The 15,360-nt window shown below is 38.9% G+C and overlaps 1 protein-coding gene across 1 annotated transcript in view; it reads left to right on the top strand.

Moving 5' to 3' along the window:
- The window catches only part of LRRC7 (leucine rich repeat containing 7), a 136,536-nt gene that overhangs the window by 52,386 nt on the left and 68,790 nt on the right, over positions 1–15,360 (top strand). The window contains 5 exon segments of the mRNA XM_065842604.2: positions 4,074–4,276; positions 8,948–9,065; positions 9,952–10,030; positions 10,556–10,645; positions 12,470–12,526. Coding sequence (XP_065698676.2) covers positions 4,074–4,276; positions 8,948–9,065; positions 9,952–10,030; positions 10,556–10,645; positions 12,470–12,526 — 547 coding nt within the window.

The following is a 15,360-nucleotide window of genomic DNA, read 5'->3' as shown; positions in this document are numbered from 1 at the left end:
TAGCGATCAGAATAAACGAAAAGTTTTCTGGAAATTATGGAGGAATAAAATGTAGGTAAGAAAAGTGTAATTACCAAAGCTGGAGTTAGTCCAGGGTAGGAATTAATAACACTGAAATTAATAAAGGGTTTAATTACCATTGGTCCACAGGGCATGACATTTTATTCTTTTCAATCCTACCACAGGTCCTTTAACTCTGTTCTGCTGCTTTCTGAAGTGACTGCAAAGAACAATATCAGTCCATGGGGATTTGTTTTTAAATGGATTTTTCAACATTTTTGTTTGTTTTCTCTTCAATTACAAAGGGTAGCTAATGGAGCAGACCATGGATACAGACAAACCCACTTCTTAGCAAGCTCCACTGACGTTCATGCTTTCCCATGGCCATTCTTCCAGTGAATATTCTGGAAGCAGCAGTTTCTGTGCCAGAGTTACTTCAGACTCATTTTTCTCACAAAATCTTAGCAATGCACCATAGTTCTGGTTCCAATACCTTTCTTATCCCAGTACTGATCTTTTCTTAAGTATGGATTGCTCATCTATCCAGATCACATTCTGGTTTGGTGTGGGTTTTGTTGGTTGGTTGGTTGGTTGGTTTTTTTGCTTGTTCGTTTGTTTCCTAAAGAGGACAATTTCAATAAATAACCAGTTAATCCTACCAACCTAATTTATCATGGCAGTCATCTCTTACTATAGCTTTTGAGGAGGACAAAGCAATTAAATCACTCTGCAATTTTTTCTTTCTAATTTTAAAACAATTTTCTATCCAACAAGAAGTTATAGATATTCTTATGAACTGCAATAATAGAAATACTTCTGTTTACATAAGCAAAAGAAATAACTGTTTTGTAAAATGTTTTTCTGTTGTAATGGCTGGTTTTAGCACAGTTCTATCACCTCACTGTTTGTGCATTTTCTAGCTGTTCTATTACTCTGCTATTGTTCTGGGTTTCTATTAAAATGAATCGTGGGGTTTGTTTTATGCATATGTGTACAGTAGAGAATAATGCAAAGCTAAGTGCTTTGCAATGCCTGTGGGAAGAATGTTTTTCTGAGTAGTTTCTGAACTACATGTCACTGTTCAATTGTTCATTATCTTCAAATGGCTCGAAAAGCTACAAATAATTTGATATTCCAAGGGCATTTATTTTTATTGTGTCAAGGTTGGAAATATGCAGCTGAAAATGCTGCTTCCTCTGCTTGAATACAAAGAGGCTGTGCAGCTTGAGAGCTCATTTCATTTTTCTTGGGGGGGCCCTGTCAGATGTATGGGGGCCTCCGTCAGATGTATGGGGGTGCTCCATCAGATATATGGAGGGGTGCTCTATCTGATGTATGGGGAGTGCTCTACCTGATGTATGGGGGTGCTCTATCTGATGTATGGGGGGTTCCGTCAGCTGTATGGGGGGGCTCTGTCAGATGTATGGGGGATGCTTCATCAGATGTATGGGGGGTGCTTCATCAGATGTATGGGGGTGTTCCATTGGACATATGGAGGTTGCTCTGTCAGATATATGGAGGGTGCTCTGTCAGACATATGGAGGTGCTCCATCAGACATATAGAGGGTGCTTTGTCAGATGTACCAGGGTGCTCCATCAGACATATGGGGATGCTTCATCAGAGCTTTGGAGGGAGCTCTGTCAGAGGTCCTGGGATGCTCCATCAGGAGGGGAGGGCTGTAATCGGCCACCACAGCTGGCCCTCCCAGCCCAGGGACCATGACTGGTGGCTGCTTTGTACTGTGTGCTGCACAGCCCGTCCTGCAGCCCTGCCCAGCTGGGAGTTCTCCCTGTTGTCACTGCTCTGTCCCTTCTCCTTGCTGCTTCCCAAGTCACCCATTGCAGCAGCTGCAGATGAGCCCCATGTCGGGTAGGCCAGGTGTGAGCTGAATAACTGTAAGAAGGGATGGCCAAAGCCGCTTTTCACATCCAAATACAGACTCTCTGAGACCAAACGAGCTGATTGCGTGTTGTGCTGTGGTGGTGGGAGCAGACACAGTGAAAACAATTTGGAGAGAGCAGATTGGAATGACAACTGGAAAAACCCTGATTGGAGAGAGAATGGGGAGCACGTCTGGCGGGGTGGGCTGGTCTGCCGGACTTGCTTTGGAGCTGAGCTTTGTGACTTTTCCCACCTTAAAGAAAAAGTGACAAATGCAAAATTTTTTGAAGTTGAGTAAACTGTAAAAGTAATGAACCAACAGATTTCAAACTGCAAAGGTCATAGCCTTATTTCCAGAGGAAAATTAGGGACAATGTTAAAATAAACGTCTTTATCACAGCAGATCTTGAGTACCAGCCAAGAACCCAGGTCCAGCCCCAGTGCTGAGTGTGAGCTCTGACTGGGGATCTGGTGTTCCTGCTGGAAGGAGTTTAAATGAAGAATATTTAAAATCAAAGCTTGCAGAGTAGATTTGATTGGCATGTGGCATCCTTACATTTTAGCTGTTACTGTTTGTGTTCTGCAGCAGAATATACCGCTGAACTGAAATAAACTTCAGTTTTGTGATTTATTAGCTTGCAAATGAATTGCTTCTTTTTTCATACCTAGAAGTGGTTTATTTTTACATTTTCAGAAGTTTATGTGCACTGCTTTATGCAATTTTTTTCATTGCATCAGCTGGCTGTAATTAAGATACAACTTTTACGTTATACCCACAAACCTGGCATCTGGTCAAGCTGAATTACAAAATTCCTATACTCTTTCTGTTTTAAGCTTTACCCTCAAGCCAGAATGAGCCAAGAGGAAGCCACATGGCTCTGCCACATGAACAACCAGCTGCACTTTGCCTTCACTGGTGTCCTTCAACATCTGCCTTCCTGGGAACGTGAACAACCAGTATTTGTTCTGACAGTATTCGTGGGCTCAGCTCATTGGGGTTGCTGGAGGCAGATTAGGTGCTACTAAAGTTTAAACAAGGAAATAAAACATTTGAGAGTTTTGTTTATCTCCAAAATATTAATGTATTACATGAGGAAAAAAGTCACGGAGATCCATGAATGGAGCATTATCTGACCAATTAATTTTTTTTTTAATCTTACATTTCAGATAATTCATATTGCCTAAGCCATTATTTATCCTCACTGATATTTTGCATAAATATGCAGTTGCTTTTTCATTGGCATCCCGTGAAAGAGGATCCTGATGAGCTTTATTTTGCTTTACTTGGGCTAATATTGTGCATTTCTTTTTCATAAATATAACTCAAAACCTTGTAAGTGGTTTAGAAATGGAAGTTGAAGGTTTAGCCCTTCTTGGCTTTGTGGTAATACGTTTCAGAACAGCCTGATTTACGTATAATCATGTTAAAATAACTTCTAAAAATGTCAGTATTCCAGATTTGGAGACTGTGTGACATGTATAATATCTGCTTATTGAGTTCTCTCGGCTAAAGAGTAGTGAGTTAAAGTGTTTATTATTGCACTGAAAACAAGTAAGATCCAGTTGTGTAAACTGTGACTCCTGTGAGTTAGAGGCTCATATAAACTGTGCGCAGGGAGGAGCTGCAGAATGTCTGGATTAGAAACTGGGGTATCGACTGCACTGAAATGTCCCAGCCGTTTATCTTACTGCAGGAAAATTCCTGGTATTTCTGATGAGTCGCTTACCTGAGTTTTCAGCAGGTGATACAAGGGAGCAGGAATGACAGGCAGACAAGCTGGGGGAGGGTTACTTATGTTCTAGTTTTATAACCCATTAAGTTTACATATCCTTGTCTTCATTGGTGTTGAAAAGGCAGGGAGTGCACCTCGTCATTTTGTACTCTGTCTGATTAACATGTTCATACCTGTAGGATTTACACTGTTGATTTCCATTGTTAAAGAAAGCAACGGTTGTGGATGGTCTTGGCGTGTTAGGGGAACAGATGATGGACTGAGACTCCTTTGGGGGATTACTCCAGCAAATCTCACTTTTTCATGTTTTCTAGGAAGGTAGAATAAGAAATGCAGAATGCAGACAACAGGTATCCCTCGGGAAAAACTGTACTTAATGGCCTGCAATCTTGATAATAATTCTAAAGAAATAGTCCCCAAAATGTTTCAGAAAACTGTTTTTTCCCCTTTTCCTGCAGTATGCTGCTTGGAGATGACAACCAAAAGGAAAATTATCGGCCGCCTGGTGCCCTGCCGGTGTTTTCGTGGCGAAGAAGAAATTGTCTCGGTGTTGGATTACTCTCACTGTGGCCTACAGCAGGTGCCAAAGGAGGTTTTTAACTTTGAGCGGACGTTAGAGGAACTTTACCTAGATGCCAATCAAATTGAGGAGCTACCCAAGGTAATCGGTGTTCTGCTGTGATACACGTGTCAAACTCATGTCCTTAAACCTGTATTCAGCATGTGCTTCAGCTCTGAAATAGGGCTTGCTGTGGGAGGTCATGGCTATTAACTCTAGAAATTCAATTACAGTTTTCCAAATCTTTCTTCCTGCCCTCTCTGAAGAGCCCAACCCAGTGAGACACGTTCTTGCTGTGAGGGGAGGAGAAGGGGCAGCCAATGAAGGCTTAAATTGGGAAATAAACAGTTGTTCAAAAGAAGTAGTTCTTGCGCATCAAGTAATTAATGTGGCATTGGATACCTTGACCAGGAATACACTAATATATGAGGTAGCTGGTCTCCCGTTGGGATCCTCTGTAGCCCTGTGGTTAAAACGAGCTCTTTGTCAGCTGTTTATCCCCGTGAGAAGAACACCAGTGCTATGTGACTAATATTTTTATAATTGCAAATGAGGTCCTGCAATGAAATTACTTAAGTTATCCCTCCTGTGTAAAACTTCCTTCATGGAATCTTTAAATCTGTTCTTCTGTTGATTAATGTTTACTATGAGGAATGAAAAGCTACTGTAACTTAAGTGTTCTGGAAACAAAAGAGGGCAAGGTAGTGGAAAAACCAATTAAGGGTAGGTGCTGGCTGCATAATGAAGCGTGAAGTAATGTAAGCCATTCCTTAATTGAATTTTTCTCAACAATAATGAAAGATGCTTACAAGTCTTTAATTAAACATTGTTCCACTGTAATCCATTCTTCATCATCTCTCAACATATTTCTTTCCTACACTGCATAGAGGCTTCATATAATTTCTATTTACAAATGTAGAAAACGTACTTTTTCCATTACATGGAGCTCCTTTATTCGGATGTGATGGTTCATTGCTTCGGATTGCTCACTCCATCAAGAAATTCTTTACGGACGGTGAGACAGGGTGGCTACAATCTGTTCAGTGGCAGGAGACTGGAGAGCTGCCTTATCTCTGCTCCTGGAAGGGACAGCGAGAACCTGAGATGTTTGCTGTCCCCATAAATATGACATGGATTGTAGCCAAGGCCATTTTACTGCTAATGAACACCTTCAGGACTGCTTCTCTTTAAATGATAATACATGGTTAACCTTGGACATTTTCATCACGCTACTGAAGGATATAAAAAAGTGTTTCGTGTAGCGAGGGATTTTTGGAATATTTGTTTGGGGTCTCTTGAAAGTGTGCATTGCTAAATTGCAGTGTACAATGGAAGACAAATATATTAGGGCATCAAACGAGAGATATTCCATAATTCTATATGGAAAAACTGAGGGCCAAAGGTGAGGGGTCCAAACTGGTGAGACTGGGATGGAGGTGCCAGCTGAGAGGGTCAGAACTGAACGGGGGGTGCAGTGAATCTCTGCTCTGTGTTGTGTTGTCACCTGCTTTGTATTTGTTATTTGTGAAACTCGCCTTGGAGAAAAACACACACCTTGGAGAAATTTAAGTGTGTAGCCCTCTATTTTTTGCACCTCTTTTTTCTCATTTTTGTTATGAATAATACTTCGAAGCAAAGACGATATATTGAATAAACCTTTTCAATTGGTCTTAAGTTTGGTAAATGCATCGCTTAATGTAGCCTTGGCCTTGTATAACAGAAGATTGATGGGAGTGTTAATTTACTTTCTTTATACCATTCATAATTTTTTTGTCTTAAGCTTTTATTAATCATGACCATAAATTAAACAATTTAAGTAATTCCCTTATTGGATTTTCTGCTTCCAATATTTTTTTGCTGCATGTGTCTGAACTATTTAATTAATTTTGTAGGAGCGAAAATGCCATTTTTTTGTCTTAAAATGGCACCATATTAATTAAAATTAACTTTTGCATTACACGTTATGATCTACCACAGGGAGAACTTTGCTCTCTCTGTAAGCGTGAATTCAAATAACTTCTTCCAGAGACCATTTGTTTTGTCGGTTTTCTATTATTTACCAAGGTTTATGTGCCTCTGAAGTTGCAATATTCTTTGGAAACAGTCTCTCATCAGAATGCTTTATCATGTTTAAAAATCTGATGAAAAAAGCACGTGTAAAATCTCTGTTAAGTCCTTATCTACCTAGATAGATGACACACTAGAAACCAATAAATTACTTTACATGCAACTGATGTATTAAACTTATTCAGTCTTTTTTTTAAATTTATTTTACCTTACATTTTATGCATCATATATACACTTTTTTTCTTTGCTATCTTCATTGAAATGGATTTCTAGTTCCTAATTTATGATAATTTTCTTTTAAGGATGTATAGGATTGTTGTATAATTCTTATTTTCTATTTTCCCCTCAATCTAGCCAAGTCTTTTATTTTATTTGCCTTTGACTTCATTATTGTGAGCTGCTGCTGCTGCAAGTCTGTCCCTATTTGTATGAGTCAAATGAATCAGTGACTAATTAAAAAGAATATTGATTTTAATGAAGGCCGAGTCACTGGCAATGAGTATCCAGAAAAACATGAATGAGATAAAAATTCTCCCCAGCAGCTTTCCCTTATAAATATAAAGCAAAATCTGGACTAATTTGTGGCGGACAAAATTAGTTTACTTGTTAATGACTTAGGAAGAATTCATCTGTCTCTAACAACCAATTCTAGAAATAGCCACCAGTGTGTTTCGCCATCTCCCGTGTTGGTAAATTAGACGCCAGAAATGCTAAATGTGCCCCTGAAATTAGAGCTACAGTTAATGCTCAATTGTCTCCCTGAGAACAAGCAAAACAACGGAAACCTGAATGGTACTGAGGTGATCACTGACGTACAGCTCACGTAGATGGGGAGCTGTTATAAATTAACTATATTTTCTCTTGTGTTGCATTTGCTGCGTAAGTTAGCCTCCATTGAAGGCATTGAATACTTTTTCTACATCTGCCAATAAGAAATTGTGTTTCTGTTCTGCAAAGCTAAAATGTGTTATTCCTTTGTGATTCTGACTTCACATTCCCCCGATATATTGCCCAATCTATTCCACAGTTATTTCTGTGCAAAGTGAAAAGCAGAAATTTCGTATTGTTCTCTTGTGGCCCTGGGAGCCAGCAGCTATTGCTGTGGAGTCAAGAGCTGCAGATATGCAGAATAATGCCCATTGTTGTAACTCCCATCCCAGCACTATTAGCACCACTTGGCTTCCACTCTGAAAGCAATAAAAGTATTATTTGGACATACAGTCTGACAATTACATCCACATTGTGATGGCAAGGCCAGAAAGCACTAGAAATGGAGAAAGACACCTTTTGAAAATCCAATGGGTGAAAAAAAAAAAAAAAGGGCAATTTTGGGCCTACATACCTGTATTCACGCTCTCGTATTCTGAGACAACAGTACATCATAAAATTACTCCCAAGGGAATATTTTTTATTACACTCCTTCACTCACCTATTCAAAAGCCTCATATCTGTTCAGATATTGTCCACACTTTAGGTTCCAAGCCTTCCTTGGCTTTTAATAAAAGAATTCTCTCTGGGAACATGCTCTGGGAATTCCATGTTGCAGGTATAATAGCATTGGAATGGTTTGTATGTGCACCAGATTTCTGCAGGGTCCCTGTGCTGAACATTCCTCATGTCTACAGCTGTTCTCAGTACAGCGCTGAAAATGTCCAGAGCAAACCCCAGCGCCTGTAATTTCATCATTCCCACTCTCGTCCAAATTGATGAGCTTCCATTAAAAAAGCAGGTGCTCTCAGATGCATTGCAAAGGGATTCCTCATGCTCTCCAGAGAGATTTCCCTTTATTACCATTGTCTGCAAGCAGAAATGTGTGTCCCAGTTCGGGTTCTTGGGTGTACAGAAATTCTTCTGGCTGATCTATGCTGGGAAGGGCAGGCCCCAGTATGGAAATGGTTCAGTTACTGGGCTGTAGTACTGGGTGCGTCTCATGGGAAACCTGAGAGAACTGTCAATACGAAGGCATTTTGAGAAGTGTCTCTCAGTAAAAAGGCTCTTTCATACCTGGTGCCAATTGATGGTGTGTTGTGCTCCTCAGTCTGAGCAGTTTTATTCACCTGATTCCCTCTCAGGCTTCTGAGGAGAGATTATCTTGAAGAAGAAGCAGGATTTCTCTGAAGGATTCTGAGTTACCGCAGAAAAATCCAGTTTCAAAATTATCTAAACTTTCCTTGCAGTGAAGTGCCAGGTTGGTGTTTGTACACCATTTTGTGTTAATTTTCTGCTCTCCAGACAATTTTCTGAGTGTATAATATAGGGAATGGAATTATTATGCATTTTCAAATAGCCTAGAAATGAGTACATAGACTTTATACCTACACTGGGCTTGAAGAAGGTCTAAGCTACTCTGGCTAAGAAATAAACCTGCTTGTTCTTTGTATACAGCAGCTCTGACTGTGCAGGACAGTGCTCCTACATGTGAAATGACTTTTCATGGCTGCTGTCTGTATGGTGGTTTTATTAATTCTTACATGTGCAAGGTGTTGGATGAGATAGTGAAGTTTCTTGAAGAGAACAGCTATGTTAAATAGGTGCTTTCAATGTGATGTATTGATTACTTCAGGTTGAAAGGAGGATTTGGTTTTGCAGTGGAAATTCTTATGTAGCAAATGTAATTTTGTGGTAGTTGTTGCTTCTGTGTATCAATAATGAACCCAAACTGATCTTTTTCCTGTAAACCCTATAAAGAATCTTTTCGTGTTGCAGCAACTGTTCAACTGTCAAGCTTTACGCAAACTGAGTATTCCGGACAACGACCTCTCCAGCCTGCCCACCACCATTGCCAGCTTAGTTAATCTCAAAGAACTCGATATCAGTAAAAATGGTAAGAGATCAAAAGTATCAAGTGTTTTAAAGAATTGTAATGAATGTGAATAATGATGGAGTTTTCATTCCTAATGACTGACAAACTTGTGCTCTAGAAATCTTTTTCTAGGTTGTATATTGTTTTCCTGTCTGACACTTTTGAGAAGTCTGGGTTGATATCTACATAGTATATCATAGATATCTATCATAGTATATATAGATATCTAGCATAGTATCCTGCAATGACTTGTGAGTGATAAACATCAGGAATAGGAGGGGGATCCCATTTGTCAGTGCAGTGTGAACCATTCTGCTTTCCAGAGTGGCTTAGCACTCACTAGGCTCTCGTGTGATGTGTTTAAGCACATAAGGCTGCAGGTGAACAACTACCAGGATTTATGGAGCCAGTGACTGATATACTGATGTGCATTTCCATATTACGCGTTTCCATATTTATGTGCCTCAGAACCTTTGCATGTCTGCACTTAAGTGCTTTTGTTTGGAAAATGAGGCTTAGGCACTCTTGGAAATTTTGTAACATTAGTCCAGGCTGAGAGACTCTCGGGATCAGATGAGTGTTTTGGAGAGAGAGGGAGGCAAAGGAGAAAAAGACAAGCAAGTCAGAAAGAAATGAAAAGCACAAATATCAGTATAAATTGTGTTACTGGTCAACTCCGGAAGATTATATAAATCAGGCATTAGCATCACAGTTTTAGAACAAAGCCTATTATCTTTTTTGGTGTATTTATTTAGTGCTTAATTATCTTTTACACTATAATACTAAAATATACTTATTCTTCCTGTTATAACTCTGATCTAAAAATGCCAAATGAACTCATTTATGAACAAAACAAGATAAAAAGTTTTTTTACGTGTGTATAATAATTGTTTCAATATTTTTCTAGGAATTCAAGATTTTCCAGAAAATATTAAATGTTGTAAGTGTTTAACAATCATTGAAGCCAGTGTCAATCCAGTCTCTAAGTAAGTATCAGTAGCTTGTGTTTGTGTACGACAAGGGCAGAAAATTTACACTAAGTGAAGTAAAATGTCCAGGCCTTGAGTCAGGTTCATTTGCTTTGTGTATTTGGGAAGTAAAACTGTGCAGCATCCTCTCATACCATAATCTCTTGGTTGGGACTTTGACAACCCTTATTCCTTCCAAAAACTTGCAATAATCATAACAAAGAATATGTGGTGTAATTGCATGATTTATAAAATGAGAGAGAGAAAGGAAGAAAGAAAGAAAACACCTTTGGCTTAAAACCTCATCTAGGAAGGGAAAAAAGGCTGACGTAGCTTGAATGTGCCAGGCATTTGAACTTTATGTGGTTATAGCAACATGGAAAAGAAGCAAACAGGTAAAAGTGTTGTCTGTAACGAGTAAGTTCTTGAGAATTTGGGGAGAAAAAGAAGGCGAGAATGTCATTTTTCTCTTTCTAAATATACATTCTTATTATTTCCATAGCAACTTTGGTGTGAGCATTAAGGTTTTAACTGGTTTTTTAGGCTGCCAGATGGCTTCACACAACTGCTAAATTTGACCCAGCTCTATCTCAATGATGCCTTTTTGGAGTTTCTCCCAGCCAACTTTGGAAGGTAAGTTAGTCATCACAGCACCTCGCTCTTTCATATCAACCCAGTTTAGATTTTAGTGGACCATTTTGAAGCTGTATTCTTTTTAACAAAGCAAAGCAAAACCAAACCAACCAACCAACCAAAAACTCAACAAACACTAATAAAATAACACACTACCCCCACCAAAATAAAAAAAAAACAAACTGGCTTCCCAGCCTTATTTTGATGAATGATTGTTGTTGGAGAGGATGTTATGTCAGCAAGAATTTTATGCTGAACTGGTGCAGTTTGGTGGTTTAGGGAAAAGGTAAGGAGTGGAAATTGAAGAAGAGGCATATCCTCGATCAAATATGTTATTAAATTGTGGCAAGGGCAGAAAATAACACTGCAGTCTGTGCCTATTGAAAAATGAAGAGAAAGAAAAAGCGTTAGAAAGAAAGAAAGAAATGAGCAAAGGAAAAATGTGGAAGCAAGACCAAGAGAAAAATTTCAAATGACAGCAGAGCAGAATGGGTGTAGAATGAGAGTAAAAAGAAATGCAGCAGAAACTGAGCCCAAAAGTGTTAGATGAGGACAAGGCAGGAGGGGGAAATCCAAGTTAACACAGTTTGCTGTGCCCATTTTGAGGGCAGCAGAGACCCATGGATCCTCACCTGTGCAGCTCTGGCAGAAACAGCATACTTACTCCATTTACACGGGTGAGGGGACACTTGCCCATTCTGCCCTCAGATTGTCCCATTGCCCAAACATCTCAGAAGGCAAAGGATTAACAGAGGAAATATATAATGCTATTACAGAATTCATCTGGTATTGGCTTTTTCCTGGTTCATCCAACCACCCGTAGGTGTGTTTTATTGTTCAGCTAGGAACGTCGACTCAGCACTGCAAAATGAATCCTGAGGTGACATGGTCGGTGTGGCAATGCCATTAGTATGCTGGGGCACTGAGAAATGAAGCGTGCTGCTCTATCAGCGTTGCTCCTGGGCCTGTCAGTGAGCAGAGCTGAGTGGGGCTTCCCTGAACACCTTACAGAAAATCCTGTTTGAAGAAAAATGAAGAAAAATTGTCATTGTTTGCATTTGATGAGCATTTGGGGTATCAGAATAAATCCTAAGACAGCTTGATTCTGCAGTTTGGAATCAGACGTTATGTTCAAATGCCAAGGAGAAATACATATAGAAAATACCCTGCAATGTATCAATGTGTAGTGTTCATATTCATTCTGCTTTCTCAAGCCTTGCTAGTTCTTTTTCTCATATTCTAAATCTTTTAGCAGAAAGCACTAACTTTTTTTTCTTTTACAAATACAAAGTTTGTCTAAAAGAAATGGCGCTAGTTCCAGTTGTGGTCATTGTTCCTTTATTATTATTCTACTCCTATATTCTCTATTTACTATCTTGCATTTACAAATCCTTGTCATGATTCCAAAGCTTCCCACACTGACACACAGACATTGCTCTTTTTTTCCTTACTAACTCTTGAACTGTATCTCCCTTATTGCTCTTCTGGACATTTTCATGCTTTCTTTACATCTTCTGGTACAGTAATATTTAGCTAGGCTGAATATTATTTTTCACATTTATTCACATTTTCAATTTATTCACATTTAGCCATGTGAATAGAGGCAGAAGGAGTTCAGGTAAAGGCAGATGTGTCCTTATCTGCAGCTGTGTCCTCACACAAAGCTCTTCAGTTTGTGTCGTATTCAGCCCCACGATAACTGGACATCTTACTCACGTGCATTAAACGGACTCTTTTTTGTTGAAATAAGTAGTTTCAAATAGTTCTTCTGCAATCATGAACTAATTCATTGAATGAACTAATTGTTTTCTATCGTATTTCTAGACTTGTCAAATTGCGAATTTTGGAGTTAAGAGAAAATCACTTGAAAACTCTACCAAAGTAAGTGATCGAATATTTACAACAGTCTCTTTCACCAGAAATTTCCAAAAGTGCAAAATATTTTTTTTGTTAGCAATGCAATGGTGTTGGGTTTTTTTCAGAGTGATTTTTTTTTCCATGGTGTAAAGACATTTTGCCAAAGTTTTTTAGCAAAAAGCAAATATATAATAGATGATGGAGACTGGTACATTGGCTGACAGTAGCTCAATATGCAAAATTTATAACGTTTGAAAATATGAGATGTAAACAAAATTGGAAAACAACATGTGAGATAACCCTGGTCAGTGATTACATGGCAGTATTTTCCTGATCAAGAAGTAATCTGATGTGTTGAGAACCTACTCAGTGTAACCTCAGTAGAACAGTCTCCTCGTATGATCTGTACAGAACTGAAATGTATTTGGTGGTTTACAACACTATTTAGAAACCTGTATCATCAGAATATTGAAGGACTGTCAGTTTGGTAGTGTTACTTACTTACGAAAAAGGTTGCTGTAATTTGACCAACATTTAAATAATATTTTGAAAAGGAACCAGTGAAGAAACGAAAAATAAATCTGTACACCTCCCATGCTAAGTACAGGAATTTGCACTGCATAAAGCAAGGAATATGATATTGTGTTCAGACTATTTAATTGTTTTCTGTAACAGCAATGAAAGAAATGAAAAAATCTCCATGGATTTGGGATTGTTATAGATGGGGTTGTATGTCCCCATCACAAGTGAGACTTAGAGCGGTAGCAATAGACCGTATTTATGAAATGTTGCTAATACTGAATCACATGTTATTTAGCTCATTTAAGGGCCCCCTTCCTATCAGTCACACATTTCTCACCGTCTCCTGCACAGGCACTTTGTCTGTGCTGGGATATAGTGACGTTTTCTCTAATTCCTGCAGGTTTTTATCCACAGCACTCGCCTTTTTGAAGGAAAGCCGGGTTTGTGTTAGCGGCAAAGTTCTTTAGAGCAGTGTCATACACGTTTTTGTACCAACTTTCTATTTCTGCTGTTACGTTTACAATTTCAAAAAACAAAATAAAGCTTCAATCTGCTGCCAAAGTGTTTATTTGCATTTAAAAACGAGACCTGTCCAGGACAGCAGGTTTGCAGCCTTTAAGGTCTTTATCATCTGAAAGGCTGCATAACATACATGCTGCAGTATATATCTAACCACCTCCTGAATATCAGTCTCTTTTAAGAAGGAATTGCATAGTCTCCATATCTAGAAGGTGCTTGTCAGAATAAAATGCTCTGTGTGTGCTAGGATTGAAGAATCAGAATTCTACAACAGAGGAATTTTGATCAAATAGAATATTTTTATATTTCTGGACTAGTTCCAATCCCACTGAAGATGACTTGTTACTGAATTCAGTGGGAGCAGGGTTGGGATTGTGTATCATTGTTACTAATAAAAATACGTATTTTTTTCTGTGCTACATGGTGTTCAACAGGCAGATTTTGTCAAGTTTGGCAGGTGTTTGGTACCTAAGTGCAGCAGCCTCTGGTTCAGTAGCACAAAGTTTGGTGAGGTGGCTGAGTGAGACTTTTCCCACTGTGTGATTCTGAAAGTGTGGAAGTTCTGCAGTTCTTGTAACCAAGGGAAACGTTATTTGTAGGTGTGTTTGTTCTCTGCTCTTTGTGGTGTCAGCAGCCTTTGCTATGATATAATACTTCAAGGCTTGCTTTCTTATCGGCCAATTTGTTAGATGTGTCATGAATCAGATAACCTGATTATATTTGTAGTTTGTCCAGTCGTTCCAATGTAAGAAAAGACATCAAAAGGAAGGCAAATAAATAATATTAATCTTGTAATTTGGCTTTTAAATAGATGTGAAATGTACTGTAAAACTGTCTTATGTAGCTTGTGCTCAGTACTATTACCATGTTAAGCGGAACTTAAAAGATGTTATCAAAAAACGGATCATATTCTTTCATCTGTTCTGTGTTGTAAAAAATATATATAAAGAGTTTTTAAAGGAAATATTTAGCACTTTGGCATAAACAGGAGTTAAATGTGCTTTGTGTTTAACGTAGCTCTAATTTTGTTATGTTTAGAATCATAGAATCATAGAAGCGTTTTGGTTGGAAGAGACTCTCAGGATCATCAAGTCCAACCATAACCAAACCAACTCTGGCACTAGCCCATGTCTCTGAAAACCTTGTCTAAATGCCTTTTAAACCCCTCCAGGGATGGTGACTCCACCACTGCCCTGGGCAGCCTGTTCCAATGCCCAGTAGACCTTTCTGGGAAGAATTTTTTCCTACTATCATACTAAATTGGCAGTCAATATTGTTGTAACCAATAATCCATAGTAACCGAATGCAAAATGTTCTAAAATTACCTACAAAAATATAAGATTAAGCACTAATTATTGCTGGCGGACAGGTAGCTCTCCAGCCAGACAGATCCCCAGTGTCCCTCTTCAGTCCATCCTGCATTCAAAACGAGAGCTTCCCTTGCTTGAATTTGCTGACACAATTTTACGGCATCTGAAACACGTCCAAACATATCACTGAATTCCCAGACACTTTCCTGACAGAAAATTAGTGAAGCATTGTTCACAAAATGTTTTGAAGATTGTTCTGATTTCCTCTGACGAGCACCCCAAACATTCCGAATGACACCGTCACGCTCTGTCGTCCGGGACTGCAGATGTTCATTGCTCTTCAGATGACGGTGTTGCAGGATGGTCCTGGTTTCTGCCAGCAGGACTTTCTCCTCAGGAAATACTACTAGGCTTACAAATAGTTTTGACACACTGAAAATATTCATATGTTTAGTCTATAGATCTTCACAATACTGTTTTTGAAAAATCAGTTATTTATTTCCTCTC

This window comes from Patagioenas fasciata, chromosome 6, assembly GCF_037038585.1.
Source record: "Patagioenas fasciata isolate bPatFas1 chromosome 6, bPatFas1.hap1, whole genome shotgun sequence".
NCBI classification, from domain to species: Eukaryota; Metazoa; Chordata; class Aves; order Columbiformes; family Columbidae; genus Patagioenas; species Patagioenas fasciata.
This window is presented reverse-complemented; position numbering and strand designations above follow the sequence as displayed.